This window comes from Eulemur rufifrons, chromosome 19 (assembly GCF_041146395.1).
Source record: "Eulemur rufifrons isolate Redbay chromosome 19, OSU_ERuf_1, whole genome shotgun sequence".
In the NCBI taxonomy this organism is placed as follows: Eukaryota; Metazoa; Chordata; class Mammalia; order Primates; family Lemuridae; genus Eulemur; species Eulemur rufifrons.
The window spans coordinates 46,359,332-46,385,558 of NC_091001.1; the positions used below are offsets into that span (position 1 = coordinate 46,359,332).

Genomic DNA, 26,227 nt, shown 5'->3' on the forward strand with positions numbered 1-26,227 from the left:
GGACCTCAGGGCCAGAAGGGGTGAAGAGCAGCCTCAAAGCTCCCTGAAGGTCACTGTCTGGACCTCGACCCGGGTGCTGTCCGCATCTCAGGCAAATACGGGGAATGTGGTAGAACAAAGAGTTTCTGCGTAAGCGTTCTGGTGCTGAATCCTGAGTATTTGTGAGCCACTTAGATGGTTAATGAGGGGTCAGGGGACAGGGTGGCATTCTTGAGGTCAGCTTCCAGGAAGGAGGGAGCCGCATGCTGGCGGGGCGCTCTGAGTCCTGCCTGCCGCTGTCCCACTGGAAGCCCCTGAGGCAGGAGGTCCTCTCTTAGGCTTCTCTCAAGTCCTCCCTGCCCTCCCTCTCCAGTCCTGAGTTCTGAATCTTACACAAAACAAAAGTTTAATAGACACGGCCTTGGGGACCAGAGGGAAACCGATGCCAGGAAGTCTCTGGCCTTCTGCCCTCTTCCCCCAAACAACCAGGTACACTGCCTCCTGCCACCTGTGATTACAAACAACACCTATCTCTCAGGCCCTCCATGTAACCTGGGGCCTCTCAGCTTTCAGACAACTTTCTGCCCGGCCTCGCCCCCATGCCACCCCACCCCACCCAGCAGTAGGCCTGGGCAGCCCCAGGGACTTACTCAGCAGGCTGGAGTTGGGGAAGCGCCAGGCCTCGCTGTAGGAGGAGTAGGGGGTGTGGCCGTAGGCATTGCCAGAGTAGTCACTTCCTGTTGGAGGCACACAGAGGAGAGGCCTGTGAGGTGGGTGCGGGGAGGTGGGGCTGGGGTGCAGGGAGGGCTGGGGTGCAGGGCTGGCAGTAGGCAAGCTCTGGGGGTGGCAGGGGGACAGCTGGAGCCAGGGCAGGGACAGTGGAGCTCAGAAGGCCCCTCCATCACCCCCTTGGGAACCCCTCAGGCTGGGTCTTTTGGAGCAGTGTCCTTTCCCCCGGGTACTGGAGGCACTGCCTTGACACACTGCAGCCCTCCCAGGAGGCCCAGGAGGCAGATGTTATGATTATCCCCACTTTCCAGATGAAGAAACTGAGGCTCTGGGATCTGAGGAAGCTCAAACAGCTGGAGGGTTTGGTGGAGTTTGGAAGCTGTGCTGTGACTCTAGGGCCCAGAGTCTAACTGCTACTTCTGCTGCTGCCCGGACCATCAGCAGAAGGGACTTTCTTGGGGTGGGGGGCATGGCAAGGTGAAGTGGTTAGTGGTCAAAGAGGGAATCAGTACATATGAACATTTCAGCCTCCCTAGGTATAAGTGTGTTGAGTGTGTGTCCATTGGGGGTGACGGGAGGTGCCCAGGATTAAGGGCAGGAGAGGAAGGAGGGCCCCCGAGGGCACCCCGCTCTGCGGGAAGTTGTGTCTTGGGAATTGTTCTGAGGAGTTATTGTTCCATCTCGGGTCCACCACTTTAAGCAAACTCAGTGCATGAATTTACACAAAGTAAATTAGATCACCACCTTCTGTCCATGGATTCTTGGCTTTTCCAAAGGAGTTATTTACCAAAGAAATACTTATAAAGAATGAATTCCGTTACATAACAACAACAAAGTCAAGCTGACCATCTGGGTATAGAGCCTCACATTGGCAAAGCACTTTCCCCACACATGACACCCCTTTATTCCCACAACCCTCCTGCAAAGTACTCACCCATACTACCAATTTATAAAAGAGGAAATTGGAGTGCAGCACGGTTACGTGGTTTGCCTCAGATCACACTGTTGGTAGATGGTGGGGCAGAACTCCACCTCAGGGCTCTTGACTCCAAATTCCAGACAATCCCTTTATTCACATGGGAGACAATTCCATTCACAAGGCCAGGTTCCTGCCAGCCCTGAGAGCCAATGAATGTCCACACCGTCTTTCTGAAACTCAACTGTGGTTGTGAGCTAAATGTTTTCTGTGGCTCCTAGCCTCCTTCCCAGGCTCTCTGGGGGGAGGTTTGAAACTCCCTGGCTCTGGAGCCAGCCTGTCTGGAGTTGAATCTCTGCTCCCCACTTCCTGGCTGTGTAACTTTGGACAAGTCACCTAGCCTCTTTGAGCCTTGGTTTCCTCATCTATAAGATGAGGCAAATTATTGTCTCTATCCCATGGTGTCCGGCAAGGATTAAACAAGATAATACATATTAAATGCTTAGCACCATGCTTGGAGTATAAGAGACACTCAGTAAATGTTAGTTTTTGTTATGTTTCCATGAAACAGGTGCTAAAATGAAGTTCAATGTAGACTTGAATCAGTCATCCAGCCAGTCTCAAGGCCTGGGTTGGGGTCAGTGGGCGGCCTCCTTGCCAGAGCGGTAGGCATTTGCACGGGAGGAATGGAAGTGAGGAGGAGGAGTGGGAAGCAGAAAAGGCTCCTGGACTCTCCCCACATCTAGGGAGCCAATGACAAGCAGTAAGTTCACAGTAAGAACCAGTAAGCCCCTTAGGGGCAGGGACTAAGTCTAACACAGACCAGACAAACGACACATGCATGCACAAGAAGGAAGGGTGGGAAGAAGGAAAAAAGCAAAGAAAAACAAAGAAAGAAAACTAAGAAATGATCTAATCCAACCATCCATTTAACAAATAAAGAAACTGCAACCCAGAGAGGGAAAGACATCTGCCCAAGGCCGCATGCTCAATGACAGCATGAACCAAGATGCTGGCTGGCGCCTTGCCCCCACACCAGTGCTCTCTCGTACCCCACCGTATGAATCGTCCCTGTTTGGCCCAGATCTCCCTGGTTTCAGCGTTCCCTTGCAGGAAGCCGGTTCTGCACGGGCTACACAGCAAGGGCTCCCGGGCCTTCAGCCCACCCTACCCAGTGCCAAACACTGGGAGCTCTGGCAGGCAAGGAAGAGAGGCGGAAAACACAACGTGTTTGTCCTCTCATTTTGTCACTCATTCATGCGTTCACTCACTCACCCACTTATTTATTTATTTAACACCCACTCCTGAGCACCCATCTGCCTCGGTCACACGGAAGTTGGGGCAGGGGACGGGGCTCGGGAGGTGGTACTTCCCTGGGTGTGGCATCTTCCCACCACAAGATCTATCCACCTGTCTGCCCTATGCCCCAGGGGAAATGTCCCTGCCCCCATGAAAGGCCAACCCAGCCTCTCTGCTCTGCATCTCACACCACTCGCCCTTCCAGGGACTTGGCCCCTACAACTATCTTCTCTCTCCTGCTTCGTCAGCCTCTCCCTTTCTAATCCTTCACTCCTTTCAGTCTGCAATCATGCTCTGCAATCTTTTCTTTTAGCAATCATCTTCCCACCCCACAGTCCTCTCTACTACCAGCCCCTTTCTGCCCCCATCCCCTGCCCCATGGTCTCTGTCTTCACTTTCTCACTCCTTCCACTCAGGCCAGCGCTAGTCCCCTCAAATCCCCACAACCTCTAACCTAGCCACCCCAACAGTCACTTCTGTGGCCACAGTTCCCTCAACCTCTAGCTCATCACTCTGTGCTTCTGGGTTCATGATATCCCATGTCCTGGTCTGCTTCGTAACTCACTGTCTTTCCTACCCGACCTCCTTGCTGATTCCTTCTCTGCTAGAGCTCTAAGTGATGGTGAGCACCCCAGGCTTGGTCAGTAACTGTCTGTGAATCTCTGTCCACATTCTCTTTATAGTGATCTTGTCTAATCCCTTGGCATGAAATAACAGCTTTGTACAATGGCTGAATTTAGACTCTAGCGAGGGTTCTTTCCTGACTTATATCATGCGCCTACTGACTTATTAAAGCTGAGTATTTGGTGGGCCCAACAGAACTCTTGATTTCCACTTGCCACCCACTGCCCCTCCTGATCTCCCACATGTAGACTTGTCCCCATCACCCACACAGTTTCCCAAGCCCAAACCCTACAAGTGATCCTTTTCTCCCCTATTTTCTCATCCCTACAGCTAATTCACCAAAACGTTTTTGTTGGATCCACTACCAAAATATATCCTCAGTGTCCTTTCTCCTCCTTCACTCACTGCCAGCTCCCTAGCCTGAGCCACTGTTATCTCTTGCAAGAACTATTGCAACTGATCTGGTCTCTGTGCCTTCTCTCTGGACTGCCTACAATCCATTTTCCCAGAAAACTAAGCCTTTTAAAACTTGACCCAGCCACTAACAACCTCTCTCATCCTTTGGTGCTTTCCCCAATCACTCACTATTCTTTGCCATACTCCCCTTCTTTTTGTGTGCTACCATGCTAATCTAGTTCCTGCCTTAGGGCCTTTGCATTTGCTGTTCTTTTGGGCCAGGGATGATCTGCCCCAGTTTACCACGTGGCTGACCACTTTGAACACCTTCTCAGAGAGGCCTCCCCATCACCCAATCTAAAGTAGTCATCTCTTTCCCTGTGGCTCTTTATTATATCATCCATTTTATTTTCTTCCCAGCACTTATCACCATCTGAAATTATCACATTCATTCATTTGTTGACTGACTTGTTTACTGTCTGTTTCTCTCCACTATTAGGTTGTAAGCTCCATGAATAGAGGAAACTGACCTGTTCACTGCTGTATCCCCAGCCACTCACATAGCAGATCCTCAACCAATATGTTTTAAGTGAAAAAGTGGTGAATGGATGGAAGGATGCAGGGATGGATGTGTGGATGGTGGAAGGATTGATGATGAAAGATGTATAGATGGAAAGATAGATAAAAGAATGGATATGTAGAAAGATGGATGGATGATGAATGGATGGGTGTATGAAAGGAGAGACTTAAAGTTGGATAAAAAGATTAATGTATGGGAAGATGGATGAATGAATGGATGATGGAAGGAAGGATAGATGGAAAGGGAGATGCAAGAACTGATAGATGAAAAGATGAATGGATGGATAGATGGATGGAAGAAGGGATGGAAAGATAGAGGGATGGATGGGAGAATGAATGAGGAAAGGATAGAAGGATGGATGGAAGTGAATGGATAGGTGGAATGATGGATAGGTGGATGAATGGGAAGATGGATGGATAGAGATGGAAAGATAGATGAATAAAAAGATGAATGGAAAGATGGATGGATGGAGGTATGGAGGAAGAAAGGATGGCAGGATAGATGAGAAAATGCATCAGTGTATGGAAAAATACATGTAAAGATGAATGGATGGAAAGATGGATAGATGGCTTGATGGATCTGGAGCTGTTGGTTCTGCTCCAGAACTGGTATGAGGGTCATTAACTACATTAGTGGGGTCAGAACAAAAAAATAAATGAGAAGACAAACAGAAGGTGAAGAGACAAGGGAACTTAGTCCTATTCCTTTTCCTGAGCCACTGTCCTGTAGCTTATGTCTTTATTTCTGGTATGGTAGGAGGCCGTATGGTGTAATGGAAAGAACCCTAAATTTTAAATCAAAAGACCTGTGTTTGCACAACTCGGCCACTTAGTATGGCTATGACCCTGAGCACACCACTTTGCTCTTCTGAGTCTCAGGTTCCTCTATCTATAAAACTGGGGTAATATCGGCCTCTCAGTCTTATGGTGAGGATAAAATGAGAAATAAAGCTAACTGTATGAATGGCCAGGCATGTAGAAGTGCATAATAAATGATCACCTCCTTCCATCCACAATTGATTGATGAACATCACTGGCATGCTTTGCTTTAAGCATTTTTTATGTACCTAACATGCACGCAGTGGGTGTTCAGTGAAAGTTTACTGACTTTAATGATACAAATCCTCATTCAGTCAACTAGGAGATCACAGGCAGTGGTAAGAGAGGGACACATAATTTTTCTACAGAAAAATTCCTTAAGAACTCATTTGCACAATGGCGTTCCTAGGAACCAGGTGATTCATTTAAATAGTATTACATTTTCTGAAAACTGATTTGCATGCAACTTACTGGGAGCCCATTCACTGTGTAAGGCAAGGCCTTCCCTTCTGCAATTCACTTACAGTCAATGTCCTAGTTGTGTTATTTTTTTTCACAGCACCCACTCAGGATGAAGTCTTTCTGGGGGCCTTTGATGAGAGGCCCAAGCCTTCCAGCTACCTCACAGGTCAGATTCTGGGCCCCAGGAACCCCTTGCCCTGGGCTTGCCCTCAGGGAATGATTCATAATTAAGAGAAAAGCCTGGTGCTTTATGTTTCTTCCTCCTCCTCTAAGCAGGCGGCAGGGGAAGGTGGAGGGGTTGGAAGGGGAATGGGGGAGCTGACTGGAGCCTGGGATTTTGATTGAGAGGCCCCATTATCCACACTCTTAAAAAAATAACCGAATCTTTTCCTTTTTTATCTTGACCAATCTCATTTCACGCTCCAGAAGAGGAAGGGAGAGAGGGAGGGAGTCCGGGGCCAGGAGGGAGAGAGGAGTCAGTATTCTGTATTTTCAACGCTGCATTAAGCACATCGCCACGGTAACCAGGCAGCAACAAGTGCCAGCTCAGCAGGTTCCCAGGGAGCACAGAGCTTTTTTCCTCCCTCTCTTTCTCCCTCTCCTCCCTCTGCCCAGGAGAGCCCAGCCCACCTGCCTCTGCACAGGGTGCCCAGAGTGGGCGGCTGGCAAAGATTAACCCCTACTAGGAAGGGAGGGAAGCAGGTCGGGGTGCATGAGCTGTCTCTGGGGTCAGAGCCAGGGAGAGCGGGCCGGGGCTTGCATGGGGTTCACAAATGCCCTGAGTTCAGAGCCCCTTCCAGAAGCTCCAGGTCCCCAGGTCTCTCTGGGCAGTGGAAATGGTTCAATTCTACCTCATCCACCCTAGGTCTTTCCTATATGGCTCTTAAAAGAGGGAGACTTGAACAAAGGAATTCCCGTTGTCCTCATTTGTCCAGACCTTGACACCCTGGGTCACCACTGGATGACGACTGGCAGACAAAGGAACCCAAATCACTGGCAGGCAGGATTCCAGGACAGTCCAAATGAGGATAGAGAAACACTCGCAGCTCATTTCATACTCCGTAGCACCCTTAGAGTACCTAGAGCCTGGGTCCTACCCATGCAGGGCTGGGCAGGTGTGATGTGCAAAGGAGGGTATGTTTCAATCATTTCACCCTCCTCATCCTCATCATCAACAAGACCATTCAGATTCAGGATTTGCAGCAGGGGTAACTGAGATTCACCAGAGTTAAATCACTGGGAGACCAGGGCTGCTTAAGAACATGTGTTTGGTTCACAGTGTTTTGCTGGCCCTCAGGGACACTCTCTTATGCGCATGCTCACTGAGTTCTGGAAGAAGTGGGGGAGCATGGATTTGGACACAGGTCTGTCTGGGAAGAGAGAGACCAAGCTGGGATGAGTTAATGATGGAGCCAGGACTGCACTGGGGCACTTTCTCCAGGTATTTACAAGAAGATACCCGCTTCGGTCCATCCTTCCATGCCCTTTGGGAATTCTATGAATGGGACACAGCATGCCTCCTGCCCGCTCTTGTCCCTCCCTCCTCCAACACTTCCTTTTGCAATGCCCTCCCCTTACCTGCCACCATGCCTGCGATGGCAGAGGAGGCATAGCTGCCCTGTCCGCTGGTGGGGATGTGGGGTGGGTATCCGGGCAGCGTGGGCCCCACCATCTCTCGCCCTGGAAAAACAGAGCAAACAGTCATCAGCTGGACTATCAGGGGCTCCTGTCCTTATAACCTCACTCTCCTCCCACACCCCTGCTACTCCCTTCAAAGCCATTCTCCAAACTTCCACCACCCTCCACTGAGCCCAATGCTTGTGTCTTCTGTTGTTCTGCAGGACAGACACTCCACCATGCAGGGAGCACTTGCTATTGAGTCCTGTACCATTCCCTGTTCCCCAGTGGTTTTATTTATACGAATGTTATTTTATTTATCCACAAAAATGTCATGGTATTAGAGGCTGGGGGCTATGTCTTCCAGTTTTTGTTATGCCCCACAGCACCCAGCACAGCAGCAGGCACAGCTGGCCTCAACGAACACACTCCAGGCCACCTGACTCAGAGCTCACCCCTTCCAGCCCCAGCTCTGAGGAGAACCAAAAGCAAGGCCCTGTGAATGGTGTATGGCCCATGGGCCTATCACTATCATTTTTGTGCCTGTGGCAGACATTGCTAATCAACCGCCACACTCTTTCTCACTGAGTAGAGGAGACTCCTGCTCCTCAGCTGGCCTTGCAGGTGGATGCAATCTGTCTAAGTTGCAAGAGACAAGGATGTGAAACCTATCGGCTCTCCCTGACCTAGGAAGAAGACGTGGCAGAGAGATATTACATTTACCTTTCATATGTGACCATGAGTCATACCTCTGTCAATTCCATTTCTGAAAAGAATTATTTTTAGCAAAACAGACACTGATCTCTCTTGGTTTATCTATAATTTGCGAGTCAAACTTTGTGAGTCAAAGTCTTGGTGATACCAAGGCAGCTCTATAAAAGCCCCATTTCCCTGGCTCTGCCTCTCCTCTACATCAGGGAGTCAAACCTTCTCATTTTGGAGACCCCACCTGCCCTGGTGGGCTTCTCCCCATCTACCCATGTGCCGAAAAAACATAATCTCTCACCTGTGCCCCCTCCCATAGCCCCTATATTCTGCAGGCTCTGACCAACTCTCCCTCACCCCAAGATTCTTAGCAAGGTGACAATACATCCTCGTTTTCCCAAGTCTGCTCAGGTGATGACCATGGTCCTAGCATATTTATTTTATTCATACCCATTTCACTCTTAAAATGCTCTAGTTTGGATGATAAATTATTTGGTCATCCTTGATCTTAGTGACGTTTACAGAGTTTCTCAGTCTCAGCAATATTGACATTTGGGCTGCATAATTCTTCATTGTAGGAGGCTGTGCTGTGCAATATAGGATGTTTAGCAGCATCCCTCTATCCATCCAGTGTGACAACCAAAAATGTCTCCAAACATTACCATATGTCCTCAGAGGGAAAGAGGCAGGGGCAAAATTGCCCCTGGTTGAGAACCACTGTGTTAGATTATGACCGTTTTACCCAATTATCTTGTGCCTCTTCCATGTTGGGGGCTGCTTTTTTCCCCAAGGACTTATGTGGGCCACCTGTGAGCCCCTGTCAACCAACTTACCAAGTCCATCTCCTTGCCCAACTTTCCTCCCATCGGTGCCCCCAGGTCCTTCATACCTCAGCTCAAGGGGTGACTAGTACTGATGGAAGGGAAGTACATCCCATGAAACCCTATAAGTTGTCAATGCCACAGTGACTACCTCCTCCTTACCTCTCTCTCTAGAGATTCCCTAAATATAATTAATTCATTCAACAAATACTTATTGAGTAAGTACTATGCACTAGGCACTTTTATAAGCTGTTGGGGATACAGCAGAAAGCAAGAATGCTAGATTAGCTAGAGCAATCAAACAAGAGAAAGAAATAAAGGGCATCCAAATTGGAAAGGAAGAAGTCAAATTATCCTTGTTTGCAGATGATATGATCTTATATCTAGAGAAACCTAAAGATTCCACCAAAAAACTATTAGAACTGATAAACAAATTCAGTAAAGTTGCAGGATACAAAATCAACATACAAAAATCAGTAGCATTCCTACATGCCAACAGTAAACAATCTGAAAAAGAAACCAAGAAAGTAATCCTGTTTACAATAGCTACAAATGAAATAAAATACCTAGGAATAAACTTAACCCAAGAAGCGAAAGATCTCTATAATGAAAACTGTAACACATTGATGAAAGAAATTGAAGAGGACACACAAAAAATGGAAACATATTCCATGCTCATGGATTGGAAGAATCAATATTGTTAAAATGCCCATTCTACTCAAAGCAATCTACAGATTCAATGTGATTCCCATCAAAATACCAATGACATTCTTCACAGAAATAGAAAAATATAATCCTAAAATTTATATGGAACTACAAAAGGACCCACAATAGCCAAAGCCAGGCTGAACAAAAAGAACAAAACTGGAGGAATGACATTACCTGACTTCAAATTATACTACAGAGCTGTAGTAACCCAAACAGCATGGTACTGGCATAAAAACAGACACACAGACCGATGGAACACAATAGAGAACCCAGAAATAAATCCACACATCTGTAGTGCACTTATCTTCAACAAAGGTGACAAGAACATACAGTGGGGCTTTTTATAGTCTCTTTAATAAACGGTGCTGGGAGAACTGGATACCCATTTGTAGAAGAATGAAACTAGACCCTTATCTCTCACCAGATACAAAAATCAAATCAAAATAGATTAAAGACTTAAATCTAAGACCTGAAACTATGAAATTACTAAAAGAAAACACCGAGGAAATGCTTCAGGATATTGGTCTGGGCAAGGACTTCTTGAGTAGTACCCACAAAGTACAGGCAACCAAAGCAAAATTGGACAAATGGGATCACCTCAAGTAAAAAGCTTCAGCACAGCAAAGGAAACAATCCACAAAGTGAAAAGACAACCCACAGAATGGGAGAAAATATTTGCAAACTACCCATCTGACGAGGAATAAATAACTAGAATATATAAGGAGCTCCAACAACTCAATAAGAAAAAATCAAATAATCCAATTAAAAAATGGACAAAGGATCTGAATAGACATTTCTCAAAAGAAGACATACAAATGGCAAACAGGTAAATGAAAAAATGCTCAACATCATTAGTCATCAGAGAAATGTGAATCAAAATGACAGTGAAGTATCATCTCACCCCAGTTAAAATGATTTTTTATCAAAAAACAGGCAATAACGAACGCTGGTGAGGATGTGGAAAAAGGCGAACTGCACTGTTGGTGGGAATGTAAATTAGTGCAACCCTGTGGAAAATAGTATGGAGGTTCCTCAAAAACTAAAAAGAGAACTACCACCTGGGTGAGTTGGCTCACACCTATAATCCTAGCACTCTGGAAGGCAGAGGCGTGAGGATTGCTTGAGGTCAGGAGTTCAAGACCAGCCTAAGCAAGAGCGAGACCCCATCTCTACAAAAAATAGAAAAATTAGCTGAGTGTGGTGGCGCACACCTGTAGTTCCAGCTACTTGGGAGGCTGAGGCAGGAGAATTACTTGAGGCCAGGAGTTTGAGGTTGCAATGAGCTATGATGACACCACTGCACTTTAGCCTGGAAATTCAGTATATTGAAAAGGTATCTGCACTCCCATGCTTATTGCTACACTATTCACAATAGCCAACATATGGAATCAACCTAAGTGTCCATCAGTGGATGAGTGGATAAAAAAATTGTGGTACATATACATAATGGAATACAATACAGCTACAAAAAAGAATGAAATCCTGCCATTTGCAACAACATGGATGGAATTGGAGCATATCATGTTAAGTGAAATAAGCCAAGCACAGAAAGACAAATCTCACGTGTTCTTATTCATATGAGGGAGCCATATATATATATATATATATATATTTTTTTTTTCTTTTTTTTTTTTGGTGAGACAGAATCTCGCTCTGTCATCCTGGGTAGAGTGCAGTGGCATCATCATAGCTTATGCAACTTAAACTCCGGGGCTCAAGAGATTCTCTTGCCTCAGCCTCCTGAGAAGCTGGGACTACAGATGTGTGCCACGATGTCCTGCTAATGTTTTTCTATTTTTAGTAGAGATGTGGTCTTACTCTTGCTCAGCTGCTTTTGAACTCCTGAGCTCAAGCAATCCTCCTGCCTCGGCCTTCCAGAGTGCTAGTGTTATAGGCATGAGCCATCACACCTAGCCAGGAGCTAAATATTAAAAACAATTGAACTCATGGAGACAGAGAGTAGAATGACAGTTAACAGAAGCTGGGAAGGGTAGTGGGGAGGGAGGGATAAAGTGGGGATGGTTAATGGGTGCAAAAACATAGTTAGATAGAATGAACAATATTTGATAGCACAACAAAGTAATTATAATCACCAATAAGTTAGGGTATACTTTAATTAACATAATAGAAAGAGAGGAATTGGAATGTTTCTAACACAAAGAAATGATAAATGCCTGAGATGATGGATACTCCAATTACCCTATTTGATTAATTCACATTGCATGACTGTATCAGAGCATCACATGTACCCTATAAAGATATATAACTATTATGTACCCATAATAATTAAAAATTTTAAAAAATTTTTTAAAAAGTCAGAAAAATAAAAGCAAAAAAAAAAAAAAAAAAAAGAATGCTAAGTGAGCAAGGCCAGGCACTAATCAGCATGGGGCACAAGCAGGGATGGGCAATTGGAGCCAAGCCTAGGGGTCAACGAACAAGACCAGGCAAACTCAACTTCTGTCCTTCCTCTGGAGGGAAGGGCCAGGAACCAGAGGAACTGGGGTCCTTATGCTGCCTCTATGTCTGAGTGCCCTTAGACCAGCCACTTATGCACTCCAAGCCTCAGTTTCTTCACATGCAAAATGGGATAAAAATAAAAGTAGCCCTATACACCTTATTGCTACTACTGTGAGGCTATCAGCATAATTCAGAGCCAGGGTTTTCTGCTACAGGGGGACATTGATTAGTGCATTGGGCATATTCTAGAAATGGTTATTTGTCAATGGAACTCTGACAGAATAAATCCTCTGTGAATGAGCCATCCAGTGTGGACTCCATAAACCCGTGTGAAGTGCTGCTAAACCTGAGCACCACCTTCTCCTTTGTTTCCCTTCTACCACAGTGTCCAGCTGTGCTCCGCGCTCCTTCACATGGGCAGGAACCTCTGGAATTTTAGAGGTGGGCTCAGTTCCCCAGACACAGGGCCATCAGGAGAACAAAGGAAGGGGTGGAGACACAGGAGGGAAATGGGGAATTTTAGTGCACTGAGAAGCAGAGGGAGAAATATGCAGAAGCGATACCAAGGGAAGACCTGAGCTTTCTGTGGAGGAGACTGCAGTACAGTTGACCCTCAGACTTGGCCCCTGTGGCCCTCGGATGAAGCACCTGGGGACCAAGAGAGGGAAGGAGTGACGTGATGTCTCTGAGAGCAGGAGGAGCACAGAGGGTGGTGAGGAGGGACACTTGAAGCGGGTGGTAGCTGATTCAGGGCCCAACAACTTCTCCTTTCGGCTTCCCCCCCTACTTCCTCCTCCCTGAGAGAGCGCTCTCGATCCAGGCCACGCTCTGCATGAAGCACAAGCCACACGATTCTCTGCACCACAGCTTCCCGTCCAGCACAGGAGGAACCAGCTTAGAGTGGAGCTTGGAGATTAGGGTCACAGCTTGATTTAGTCCACAGTCATCCCCATGGGGCCCTTTCCCATGAGAACTAGCCCCCACACTGCTCTTGCAAATGGAATTCATTGGCCTCACTCCCCTGTATTCTGAGATTTTAATCTTCATCTCCCCTCAGTAGGGAAGAAGTTTCTGGATCAAACAGCAGAGCAGACTTCTGCAGGCTTCCTTCCATGAAATCTGGCCTTTCTGGAAAGATTGCTAAGACTGTCTTCAGAACAGCCCCCTCCCAGACTGTGGTGCCATGAACCCTCCTAAAAGCTCCACAAAATTCTTTACTCCAAGTTTTTTAATACATGGTTTCTTCCAAAAAGCCAAGAACCTTGCAACCTTCTTAGCAACAAAACCATGGAGATGCTCCATCATGGCCTGTCCATGCCCTCTTATCTACTTCTCTGTTTTTAAGGCTCTTCATCATAAATTTACCCTTGTTGTGAATTCCATCCCCTCTACACTTGAGTATCCTTCCAACGCAGCCCTGTCTTTAGAAGTTGGCATGAGGCACAGGCCCATGTTGACTGGCTATGGAGCGGGGTTCCCTAAGAAAGATCTAGCACCCCAGAAATATTGCTAAATATTCTAAATATTAGTGGAGACCAGGATCCAAAAGCTATTGGGAGTAGAGGTGATTCCAGACTATTCTATGTTCCCTCTTTGATGTCTGCTCTCCACATAACCCCTTTTCAACTCCTTATCTTGCTCTGATAGCAAGGAGAATTTATGGCAACCCAGAAGTCTCCTTGGCAAGACTAAATATAATTTTGTACAAAAGGATGGAGGAGGGGAATGGACTCTTTGATGATAAAACCTAACTCAGAGCTTTCTGGTCAGCTGAGCTGGAGTCAGCCCTGGAGCAGCCGGGCCCAGGATGGTTTGGGACCTCGATGGTGCTCTCTTGGCCAGACTTGGGTGTCCCCAGGGAACTGGCAGGACTGTCAGGGGCAATCTTGCTATTCCCCAAGATTTCCTCTTTCTTGGCTGTTTGGGGAGACTCGGAAGGACAATAACCCTGGAAATCGTACTATCAGAGCCACCGGGCTGAGGGAAGAAGTGAGTCTAAGAGAAAATCTAAAAAGCAGGTAAAGGGGTTGCAGAGACGGCAGGGCGGGTCCTTAGGGATCACTCAGAGAGGCTCAGAAGGATCACATAGGTTAAGCTGAGATGATTATGGAATGAAACTCACCAGCTCCTCTTCTCTCCCCTGCCTGTAGGTTTACCTAGAAATAATTTGGTCTCTGCTTCTTTCCTTTCTTTCAAATTTACCTCTTCCTCCCTTGGGTAGGTGTGCAGCCTCCCAGACTCTTGAAATCACTCCTTTCCTAACCTTCCTCCTCCCAGCCCTCTCGCCGTGGCTCAGGCACATGTTAGGTATTTAGGCCCAGTCTTGACCAGAGGCCTCAGGTGGATGGGCCAATGCCCTGAGCTCAGCTGGACCTGCCTTGTGCCTGAACCGCAGGGCTGGGCTCAACTCTGGGAGCTGCGGTCCTGACTCCCTCCCTGCTTTTGGTCACCTGCCTGGACCCAGTTCCTCCAAGCCTGGCACTTCTCACTCTTCTCAGAGCCCCTGCCTTTGCGCTGAATTGTCAACTCTCGGGCTGGGCCCTGGGGCCAGCCAGCAGCCTCCATGGTGCTCACACCTGCATTTCGGCATCAGCTGGGCTTGGCTTGGGGGCCACCTGCCTGAAGGATGTGCCAGTGCTGCATACTTGGCTGCCTGCTGCCTGAATGACCAGCTGGTGTCTGCTGCCAGCTGCTTTGTCCCATGGGTTGCGTGACCTCCCAGTCCTGTAGCTGGCCTGGAGAGTGGGCATGTCCGCTAAATTAAGAGCTGACAGTAGTTGCAAGTGTCACCCCTGATCAACTGCATGTTGACAGGGGATGCTTGTAGCTCTAGTAAGGTGACTGGTGGGGGCGGGGGGACTTTGGGGGCAGGGAGATTGCCCTGGGCTGTTCCAACTACACTTCATACCACTGTACACGTCTGCATTCTGATACATTTAGCTGCCTCCAACTGCTGTAGGCCCTTCCCTCTCCTCTCAGCTGGTGCCACCAAGCCTTTCCCCCTCTTGGATAGTAGCTGAGACCTGCTCCCCATCAACACGAGCTTCCTCCACACCCTCATCCCTTCCTTGCTCCACTGCAGCCCCAGGCCTGGCCTGCCATTCACGTGAGATACGCAGGCATGCCCCGTGATCAGGCAGTCCACCCCATAATGGATGGGAGCCTTTTCTGCTCCCCTTCTCCTCCCTCCCCTTCCCATTTTCTCTGGCTGACATAACTTCACTCGGCTCACAGATTTTTCTCCTTTAATCACTTTGGTCAAAATAAATGACCCATCTCTGCTGACTTCACCCTCTTTTGAAATTTCTAACTCCGAGTCAACATTTTCTTCCCTACTGCAGACCCTTAAACACCGTCTGTCTGCCCCTACACTGGGCACCCATCTCTTCCAAGATCCAGTTGTTGAATCTCTCTGAGTGTATTGTGTTGAAAAGATGTTTGTGTCCTCCATGGGTGATGCTGTTCAGCTGGGCACAAAGATAGCTACGTTATGGAGACACAACTGGGACTGATCTTTGTCCTTTTTAGAAATTTGATCCAGAAATTGGCTCCAAAGCCAATGCCTTTTTCCTTCCAAAGTTTTCTGTCGTTTTTCCTTTTTTAAAATTTATTATTATTGTTATTACTACTAACCAAGACCAAGTCTTTCCACTTTTCTGCTCTTGGGTCCTGGCCTTAGGGTCCCTGCTCTTCCATGGGGTTTGTGGGTGATGTACCCCACTTCTGGCACCCCCAGAGTGCCTGCCCCTTCGGAGGGCTGTGGAGAACCAGGCCTTGGCGCCTCCAAAAGTTGCCAGAGGAATTAGGGAATAGAGTCATGGTGGACAAAATTGGAGCTACAGAGAAGAAAGGGGGGAGGGGAGAGGGGAGAGGCGCTGGCCCTAAGGATCCCCCACCCGCCCCCGAAATGCCTGCATGGCCCCGGGACCTCCCTGTCGTACCTGAGAGGAGGGCCTGGCCCGTGAACTGCCCGTACACGGAGGCAGCATGGGGAAAGGCATTGAAGGGCGGGACCGAGGCACCGGCTGGGACCCCGGAGCCGACTTGCTGCAGATCCAAAAAGGCGGAGCTAGATAAAGAGGAAGGGGTGGAGCTAGAACTGGACACCTCGGGGGTTTCCTGCTTTATGGCGAAGGGTGAATGAGGATCTGCCGGAGGGAGGGAGACAACAAGGAGAGAGGGGTGTGAGATGACGGGGCGGGCACATGCACAAACCAAGCCATGAGATGCAGGAGGGTGCAGGCGGCGCGGGGCAGGCAGACCCGGCTGCTCTCAGGGGTGGGTGGGGAGCGAGGGTGGTCCTCAGGTCTGGCCAGGACGGGAGGGAAGCTCTGCCTCCCTGCTGTGCCTTCTTGAAGTGTAGATGGGGGACTGTGCGAGTGTGTGCCCCGCCTCTCCCAAAGGAGGGAGTGAGAAGACCCAGGAGCTGCCAAGGATTGGAGGCAGGACCCCCTTGACCCAGCTGGAGGCCCAGCCAGCACAGCCCACCTCTCCTCTCCAGGCCAGGGCCCCAGACACCTTCCTCTGGCCAGCCAAGCTCTGCCTTCCCGGCCCTCCACCCCGCCCTCACAATTGGGGCCAGCTGGCCCGGGAGACTCGGGCATCATACCTGCCACCACGGGATAGGTCTGGTGAGTCGAGAGGTTGCGCCCCAAGGGCGTATTGGAAGGGGTCAGGGTGGCCTTCCCATCGTCCAGGGCGCTGTTGAGCAAGGGCAGCGGGTAGAGGCCCTGGGGAACAAAGCGAAGTCAGCGCACAGAGAGGCCCCTGGGCAAGCAAGCCCTCCCCCGACCCCTGCAGCCTGTCTTAGCACCTGTGGCCTTAATCTCCCCAGGAGGAGTTTCCTCATCATCCCCTTCCTACTGTACATTCTCAACTGGTGGCTGTGTCTCATCAGTGGGTCCCTCTTCTCCTTCTGCATCCCTGGCATTTAAGGCCAGCTGGTGGCATGAGAGCCCAGGCACGGGATGGAGAATCTGCCCCAGAGGACCACACCCTGGCTGGACGGCTGGTCTCCTTCCTGCCTCCCCACGTCTGAGCCCACAGCACAGGACGGTGCCAAGGGCTGGAGCAGTCCCATTGGGTGACTTCACTTCAGAATGCTTCACTCTGTTAACTCACGTATTCCTCTCCAGATGGGGAACACAGGCACAGAGAGGTTAAGAAACCTGTCACTCTTCCATATCGTGGCAGAGACAGGATTCAGGACTCAGACTCAAGGAGTCTGGCCCCAGCACCCCTGCTCCCAATCACTGCCCTAAACTGGAAGATACAATTACCACTTCTTACATTAGCAAAGAGCCTCTGTTATCCAGATAGAGTCCCTCAGCAGCCCAGTGACACGAGCAAGTAACATTATGTCTATTTTATATGTGGAGCCTGAAACCTGGAGGGGTAAATGGCCCAGGGCTGTCTAATGGAACTGGGACTAACCCGGGGCTTTCAGTGCTGCCCCAGGTGCTCTATCCACCAGGACAGGTGGATTTCTTCTTCTCTCGCTCCATTTCTAAACAAATAGAAGTGTGCAGGTCCAGCTTGAAAATGATTCTTGGAGTTGATTTTGTTGGAAATGCTCTGTATCAAGTGCCTGGGAGTTTTCTTCAATAAGACCTTATTTTAGACACCCCTTGGCCTTCCCTGGCACAAGCACAGCTATGGCCTCAGATGCTCCTTCCAAAAGAATTTGTTTAACTAAAGGCAAATGTACTCTATCCGCTCACAATGGCTCCCACCAGAGGACAAGATAGCACACAGAGGCACACACTTGTTCCCCACATATGGTCACAGGGCATATACGCACTATGCAAAAGATTGTGCAAAACTGAAACCAGGGAAAGCTCTGTGGTTGCATAACACCTCCACTGAAGGCAGTTGTTTGCACTGATTTCCATGGAGCCGGGTTCTCCAAAGAGCCACAGCACTTTCCGGTTGCATGCCGGCCACTTTTGGAAGCTGCAGTCAATTCTGGAGGCCACCAGGGCACTATTAGTGCATAGCAGCAATTACTGACTAAATGGTGCTCTGGTTCCATGCCTTCCAAGGGGGCCCACTTAGAGGCAGGGTGGAGTTGCTTAGAGCTCAGCTTAATGAAATTGAACAAAATACCTAATTTCTAGAGAGTATAAGAAAAGTTTAAAATGCCTTATGGATGTGTTGATTGGCTAGAAAAATATCTACTCAGAATCCTACGGTTGTTCCAAAATCTAGGCAATTTTGTGACACAAATGATGGAAAAAAGTCATGAAACATTTTGGCAATTTTGAATTGAATGGCTTAAACACTCCAGTGATGAATGGATTTTTTTTTACTGGGACTGAGCTTGAATTGGGGACAGAGTGGCACAAAGCTTCGGAACTTAAGCGAGTTTGAGCCCTGGTTCTGTGATGACTTGCTAAGTAGCTTTAGTGTACTTGACCTTGCTGAGCCTTGATTTTCTCACCTGTATAACAGGGATCATAGAATCTACCTTGCGAGGCTGATGAAATTTTATATACTTATATAAAGTGCTTAGCACAGACTGCTTGTTGACACTAGATGCTCAGTAAGTAGTTATCATAGGTATTATTATTTCAGAATTATGTGAAGAGTCAGAAGCTGCCAAATTCTTGGTCGCTGTCATCATAATATTTACATTCTGTTGACAGGCTTCTTGGTGCACATTGTAAAATAGAGGAACAAGAGCTGTACGAACTCCTGACTATGTCCCATAGTGAAATAGCAGCCAGGAATGAGGTCACATGACGTTTCTGTTGACCGCTTCCCCCCGTGTTGACTTTACAGAGAGATGGCTCTGTCTATGTCCCATCCTAAGGTCAGTGAGTACTTGTGCTTCTCTCTTGGCTCCCCAGGCCAGAGGGCCTTCCCGTGCCCAGTGGAGAGAACACAGTGTTCCTTTGGCAGCACAGTCCATCACCAAAGGTAGGAAAGGCACAGGCTGGTTCTCCCTGCCCCTCCCCACCATGCCAGGAGAATGAATGAGCGAGGGAATGAATAACTGATGGGTGCTGTGCTGGGCCTCGGTTTCCCCATCTGTAGGATGAGCAGTTGGAACAGTTCAATGCTGGTTTTCTGGTCAAATAGAACATACATAGACGCCCCCTATCTGAAACAGGTGACAGTAGGCCAGTGTGAATGAAACCAGGGCCGGCAGGCCTGAGCTCCACAACCATCCATTGGCTTCCCCAAGCCCTCCCTGAACTCCCTGGGCCTGAGTTGTCTCCACACACTTGGAGACACTGGACTACGTGGTCACCGAGGTCCCTGCTAGCCCTAAGACTCTGTCATTCCAGGATTCTCCATGAGTGTTTGCCCATACACCACAGGGGCTCTCTGCAGTCAAGCAGGGTGCTTTGGAGGGCCTAGGGGTGGAGCCAGGAAATGGCTCTTGCACCCAGCAGGTGCCCAGGTGCTCAATGGTAGGGTCTCTTTACTGTTGCAGGGTGGCTGGTGCTTGCACATGGGTTTTGCAGGCTCACCCTCACACAGCAGGCTTCCTGCAGGCCCACCACTGCGGCCCCCTTTCCCTCCCGGAGCTGTGTGCTGACTCTCAGAGAAGCACCCAGGCCCTCTCCCCAGGTCTGCTGACGGCTGGCTTTCCCTGCACCCTCGTGGTTGCCACAGCCAAAGCTGATAAAATCGCTGACGCAGATTGCCTGCCCAGCTGCGGGTACTGGCAGGGGGCCAGCAGCCCAGACGGCCATTGGCAATGGTTCAGCTGATTATTGGCATTGTCACCACGGTCTCACTCAGATCGTACAGGCGTGTGGGCTCGCTTCACTCCTAGATCGGATGACAGTGTGAGCAAAGAGGGGCAGGCAGACGCCACCCTAAAGACAATCCTCAGCTGGGGGCTTAGTGGGGTGAGGGGAGGAGGACATCACCGCTGGGGACTGAGAGCTCAGTGGTTCCCTCAGAGTGTAGCCTTTGCTGGCCTCAGGTGGGACCTCTCACACCTCTGCCGGCTTTTCACAGAAGCAGCCCACTATAATTCATTTCACCTGTCCTGAGCGCTGGCTTGTGATTGCTTGTTCTGGATTTCGCAACTCATCCGTTTGTCCATTCATTTGGTGACCCTTTATTGAGTATCTTTCATGAGAGGGGCACCATGTTAGGTGCTGAGGATAAAAATCGATGTTTCGGGTCTCATGAGGCGTCCCTGTCCTTAAGAAACCTGCGTGTCTTTACGCCTGTCTGCTAAGTCATCACGGTGCACTGTGAGAAGCTACCAGGAGTGGCCTGTGGGACGTGCAGACGCTCAGAGGGAGGCCGGGGAGGCGACTCGCGTCGGAGGGGCAGGAAGGATTCTCAGGGAGGGGATGCCGGAGCTGAGTCACACTGGCAAGTGGTATTTTTCCAGGCAGAGAAGCGGGAGGAAAGCGCGCTGGGAGGAGGGCACATGGCGTGAGAGGTGTGAGCCAGGGCGGGGAGCTCGGGGGCTTGAGTAAGGCAGGGCCTTGGGGCACACAGTGTGGAGGGGGATGAGGAAGTGGTGGCTGAGGTCATCACTCAGGGGCTTCGTGACACCACATTAGAGTTGCGAGGCCTGACCCTGCGGTCTGGGGAAGACACTGATGGCGAGGAGATGGCACCACCAGGTGCTGTTGCCCTCCCTGAAAGGGCCAGGCTCAAAGGTTTTCGGGAAGCCAAGAGGGTTGGGAGGAGAGGACGACGCCAGCATCTGGTGAAATAAAGCATGTGCTGGGCTTGGAGCTGCAGGCAGCACGTGCCCTGGGCCCATTGAAGTGACTTCTGGCTGCTCTGGTGGCCAGACTGCAGGCTCATTAGGAGAGCACGCCTCACTCTGACCCCTACCAGCCCACCCCTGCTCACCTCCCAGGGCCCGGCTTCTCACCTGCTCGCCTTTGGTGTGGCTGGGGGAGGCGTAGGCCTCCGGGTAGTGCTGCCGCTCGAACGGGCACTCGAGCGGTTCGAGGTGATGCTGGCTGAAGGCATCCGTGCGAAGGTGCTTTCGGGGCCCGCTGCTGCTGCTCTGCGAGTCGATGCTCAGCCGGCAGCTGTCCTGGTCACCTGGTGCCCCCAGGCAGGGAGAAAGCTTTCAGGGGACCCATCTACCCATTCCCCAGGCCAAAGTAGAGGACAGACTGTCGCTGTGGAGGGAGGGAAAGGGCCAGAAACCTGGGCCCCTGGGCCTTGGCCACCTGAGAGACAGGGCAGGTGACTCAGGTAGGCGTTCAGAGCCCCTGTGAAGTACTGGGCCATAAGGGAGTCTGTCCCCATCAAAGCCTGAGCAACTGCCCTTCCGTACCCCCACGCTGCCCTCCTGTCCCCAACACTCACTGTCATCCATTTTCCTCTTGCTGTCGCTGCCAGGCTGGGCGATCCCCAGGAGCCCGTTGATGGAGTAGGTGGAGCCCAGGGAGTCTGACTGGGGAGACTCTGGGGGCGTTACAGCTGAGCTGGGGACTGCGGGGGGTGAGAGGCAGAGGGTAAGGATGTGGGAGCGACACCCCTCGCTCCCTCTGCTGCCACCGTGGAGGAGGCGGCAAGCCACACCTGTGCTGGGCCCTGGAGAGGCTGCAGGCCGTTCCCTGGGGAGCCCGCAGGCGGGGGGTTCTTGGAGTCAACGCCCTCTGAGGTGTTCCCACCTCTCAGTAGCTCAGGAAATGTTCCCTGGGAACCAGGTCAGGCTTTGTTGCCGTGGAACAGCTCGGTCTGCACGTGGGTGTGCGAGTCCTGTACACGGGTGCGTCTGTGTGTGCCTCTGTGTGTATGTGGGTACCCAGAAGGGGTGTGTGCACGCCCCAGGGCCCTCAGCACTCACTCAGCGTGTGTCCTGGGCTCAGGGACTTGGTGGCCACACAGCTGTCCATGGGGAGGTTGAATGGTTGCTGCACTTTGGTCCGGATGATTCTGTGGGGAAGAGAAGAAAGTCCGTGAGAGAGAAGAGGAGGAGACAGGACTCACGGCTGCCCAGACCCAGTAACCTTTTGGACACCCCCAAAGCACCCCAAACTCAACTGTCCACAGTCAAACCCACGACCTCCCCCTCACACCTCATCCTCCCCAGTGTCCCCATTTTGTGACTGGCACCATCGGTCACTCAGGGCAGAAATCTAGATGGGGGAACATCTGCCACCCTCCCTTCCCTTCTTATCAAACCTTTCATCGAGTTCTGTGTTTGACCTTGTAAACCTCACCAGCGCTGACCCCTCTCTGCATGTCACTGTCAACACCTTAGTGCATGCCACCACCAGCTCTGTCCCTCCAGGGTCACTCCCCGGCCCACCCCATCCACTCTTGACTCTTCATAATTGGTTCCCCCTCGTGCAACCAGAGTGGACTTTCTGAAAGGCCAGTCAGCTGCCTGCTTAGGATCTGCCAAGGGCTTCCCACTGCTCAAAGGCCAAAGGCAAGCCTGTCTTGGCCCCCAGCTCCTGCAGGGCAGCCTGCTGACACTGCCAACCTCAGCCTATCTCAAGCTCCCCCTTCTATCTGCTGCTTTCTTTCAGCTTCCTGTGGAAGACCCTATTAGCCACAGGGCCTTTGCATGTGCTGTCTTGGAGTTCTTTTTGCTCCTCTTTCACCTAGTTAACTCTTATTTGTTGTTTCTTACTCAGACAAAGCCTCTCATCACCCTCCTGAGCCACATACCTCATTTTCCTCCCCTTAGCAGGATGTAGAGCTGCATTTTTACAATATTTTGTGTGGGTGCTTGATGAGTGCTTGTGTTCTCAATAGACAGAAGCTGTGCAAAGACAGGAATTGTGTGTTCCAGGGCCTAGCACACAGTGAATGAGTGAAGTATGTGTGAATGAATTAATGAAACGAGTGATAAGTAAATGATTGAGGTGGTGAGTGAATAATTGAAGGACTAAACAAATGAGGGAACGCTTGAATGTGGGCCAGGTTAGGGGTCTTGTGGCTCATAACAGGATGAATTCAGGAAGATTCTTTTATTGAATGAAAGAGGATGTGGTGTTTGAGGAAGGAAAGTGTAGGTAGCACAGTTTCCTGCCCTGAAGGCTGGTTTTCTATCAGCTTCCATGGCAGGGGCCGGGAGTGGGGTGCCCCAGAGCATGGGGCGAGTGAGGGGCAGGGAGGCACGGTGCTGCCAGGTGCTGGGGTGCGCTCTGCCTGATTCTTCAGTATAAGGCCCCGTCCCAGCCCCGGCTCCACCCAGGCCCTTCTCTGGGCTCTTTCGTGATGCCCCTAAAGCCCAGGGGCCCCAGCTGACTCCAGAGGCTCACCTGTTGATGGAGCTGACGCTGGGCACAGTGTCATTGTCACAGACACCCTCAGCCAGGAGCCGGTCTCGGATCTCCCAGGCAAACATGGTTGGGTTCTGTCGCTTGTAGTCCCCGATCTTCTCCACCACCTTGGGGGTGGCCACCTTGGGCTTGGAGCCCCCTATCACTCCAGGCCGGATGCTACCAGTTTCGTAGTACCTACTCCAATAGAGAACCCCAAAGAATTACCCAATAAGCAGGTGGGGTCTTTGGGGAAACTTAGCCAGGGCCTCTCTCCCACCTCAGGCTTCTGGGGAGGGACATGGGGGTGAAACATGCCCCTAAGGCTGGCCTCAAACACTTGATGTTCCCAGAACTGTCCATTTCCCTTGCTTGGGTAGGTTCACACCACTGCCAACCCAGAACCCTCCGTAAAGGCTGCACCCTGGCTTCTCTGCTTCCCTTCCCTCCGACCAGTCTGCTGTGTCCGAGCACCTGCAGGAGCCATCACATGGGGCACAAGACCTCCCTTCTAAGGAAGGAAATCTTGGTGTCTGTGCTGTGTGAACGATGGTTAAGGGTGACAGTTTGCTCTGTCCAGCTTCTCTTGGCTAAAGCACAACTGACTGAGTCTTCTCCTTGGCCACCTGGGAAGCCAGCTGCAGTCACTGGGCCCTCTTCCTGGTTCACCTTTGCTCCTCGCTCTGTCCCAGCCTGAGCTATATATCCCTCACCCCCGGTCACTGTTTTTCTATCAGGTTACATGGTTCCAGTGGAAGCTGCTCCTTAGGGACTCTGGAATCTCAGCCTGGCTTGGATCCCCACCAGGCCTCGCCTGTTAAGCCGAGCCTCCTCTTCCAGGGTCTCCACTCCTCCCCGCCCTCCAGCCCCCGGCTGGCAGCTTTGGCAGATCAGTGGCTGTCCGCCCCTCCTTGCTGTAGAAACTCCCTGGTCTCTCTGCCATGAAAAACAATCTGGCTCTTTAAAACTCTCTTCATTTGTCACTACTGTCCAGAGCTTGTCTCCTCTCTGGGACACCACAGCTAGCTCAGAAATCCCCTCTCCCAACCCCAGCAAAGGACCACACTTTTCCCTAACAACTTCGGGCAGGGAGCCAGGGCTTTTCATGGTTCAATGAACGGTCCAGGCAGGGTCCTCTTAAATCCACGTATGATTCAGAGGAGGGGGACAGGTACGTGTAAATGGAGCTGACTCAAAGCTCTGGCGCAGGGGCGTTTCTGACGGAAGAGTCCCTCCAGACTAGAATATGTGGCCACGTCAGCTCAGAAGCAGGCCTCTGTACCTCCCGGCCTCCCCTGAACCTTTGGGTCAGTGGTTCTCCACTCTGGCTATGGAGAATTAGAATCACTTGCGGGGATGGGGGGCTGGGCTTAGCAATATCCCCAAACTTGAGCCTATTCCCCTAATTTAATGGATTCACCTAATTTAATTGGTCTGGGCTGGAGCATAAATGTTAATTTTTTTTTTTTTTTAAATCAAGCCTCTCCAGAGGACTCTAACGGGCAGCCAGGGCTGTGAAGTGCTGATCTGGGGTCTTGCAGGTCAATGGCTGTCACTCAGTGTTTGTCAGTGTCTCCTTGACATCTCATAAGAATCACAGCATCCAGGCCTGGCTCCTGGAGAGGCTGATTCAGTAGGCTGGGTGGGGCTCAGGAATCTGCATTTCAGCACACAGCCCTGGTGCTTCTGTTGAAGGTGCCCTGGGAATTATGGTTTGAGAAGCACAAACTCAGACATCCCTCTGGCAGGGGTTAGAGACACCTTGGGAGACACGTCTGACTGTGTGTCCCCTCCCTATGGGCCCCATTTCCCTTGGTTGACTCAGCTGGGGGAAGACCTCTGGGGAAGATTCTTCTGCCTCTGGAGCAGAGAAACCTACAGCAAAGGAGACATGGCACAAAGGAGAAAGCAGAGGGAGAAACTAAAAGAAGGAGAAATTAACAAAGAAGGGGAAAAGGCAGGAAAATAACAGAAGAGCAGTGGACGGGCAGAGGCCCAGAAGTACCACCACACACCTGTTCAGGTCTCGGGACCAAATACTGGACTTTGGGAGCAAATCCCCAGTCCCTGGGGCAGGGGAGAGGTGGTGGTCATGTTGCCCTGGGGTCAGCGGAGAAGGCAGGCCCTGCAGTCAAGGTGGTATGTGGTGAATTTCGTGCTTACCTGCCAAGGATCTTGCTGACACAGCCATGGCTGACTCGGAGCTGGCGAGAGATGTCGCAAGGCCTCACGCCCTGGTGCGCCAGGTCTACAATGCGTTGGCGGACCACTTCGGGCAGGGGTCTGCCATTCACAAAGGCCCCTCCCAGCTGGTTCAGCCCTCCATGGCCTAAGAAGATAACATTCCCAGGGACAGGTGTCAGGGGCCAGGCAGGAGGTTGGGTGGGAATTAGCCGAGAGCGCGGGGCAGTGTGTGTGTGTCTGTGACTGTGGACTGCACGGTCAGGCCCTTAGGAGCTCCCTCTGCATCCCTCCCGCTTCCCACCCCCAGGAAGGCTGGCACAGGTGGTACGTGATGTCACCACACCCCCTCCACCATGTGATGGCTCCAGGGGGGCACATTGTGGTCTAGGGGCACTTTGGGCCTGCTCAGTGTCCTTCAAACCCTCAGCCCTTCACTCCAAATAGTCCACCGTCTTCTTCCCTCCCTCTGAAAATTTGTAAGTCCCCTCTCCTCCCTGGATCTCCTTTCTTTTTCTGTAAAATGAGGGCACAGGACAAAATCAGTGGTTTTCAGATTTCTCTTTCTCCTCTTAAACCAGATTTTTAAACGCAATCACATCAAGAAACACAAACACAAAAGAATAAAAGCAGAACTTTTCTGGTTGAGTTGCGGCAAAGTGTGCCCAAGCCCTGTCTGTGGGTTCATTGCCTGAAAGATCCCCAAGGTTTTCTCTAACAGGCCA

At 50.5% G+C, this 26,227-nt stretch overlaps 1 protein-coding gene across 4 annotated transcripts in view; it reads right to left on the reverse strand.

Moving 5' to 3' along the window:
- The window catches only part of PAX8 (paired box 8), a 56,689-nt gene that overhangs the window by 1,422 nt on the left and 29,040 nt on the right, over nucleotides 1-26,227 (reverse strand). Inside the window, exons 3-11 of one of the 4 annotated variants that reach the window (XM_069493811.1) lie at nucleotides 25,485-25,650; nucleotides 23,322-23,519; nucleotides 21,896-21,984; nucleotides 21,412-21,537; nucleotides 20,966-21,141; nucleotides 16,724-16,844; nucleotides 16,056-16,183; nucleotides 7,382-7,483; nucleotides 630-716 (exon numbers count right to left, since the gene is read on the reverse strand). In XM_069493811.1, coding sequence (XP_069349912.1) covers nucleotides 630-716; nucleotides 7,382-7,483; nucleotides 16,056-16,183; nucleotides 16,724-16,844; nucleotides 20,966-21,141; nucleotides 21,412-21,537; nucleotides 21,896-21,984; nucleotides 23,322-23,519; nucleotides 25,485-25,650 — 1,193 coding nt within the window. Of the gene's footprint in view, nucleotides 1-629; nucleotides 717-7,381; nucleotides 7,484-16,055; nucleotides 16,263-16,723; nucleotides 16,845-20,965; nucleotides 21,142-21,411; nucleotides 21,538-21,895; nucleotides 21,985-23,321; nucleotides 23,520-25,484; nucleotides 25,651-26,227 lie in introns of all 4 variants that reach the window. The other 3 variants (XM_069493810.1, XM_069493812.1, XM_069493813.1) reach the window with 3 other exon arrangements.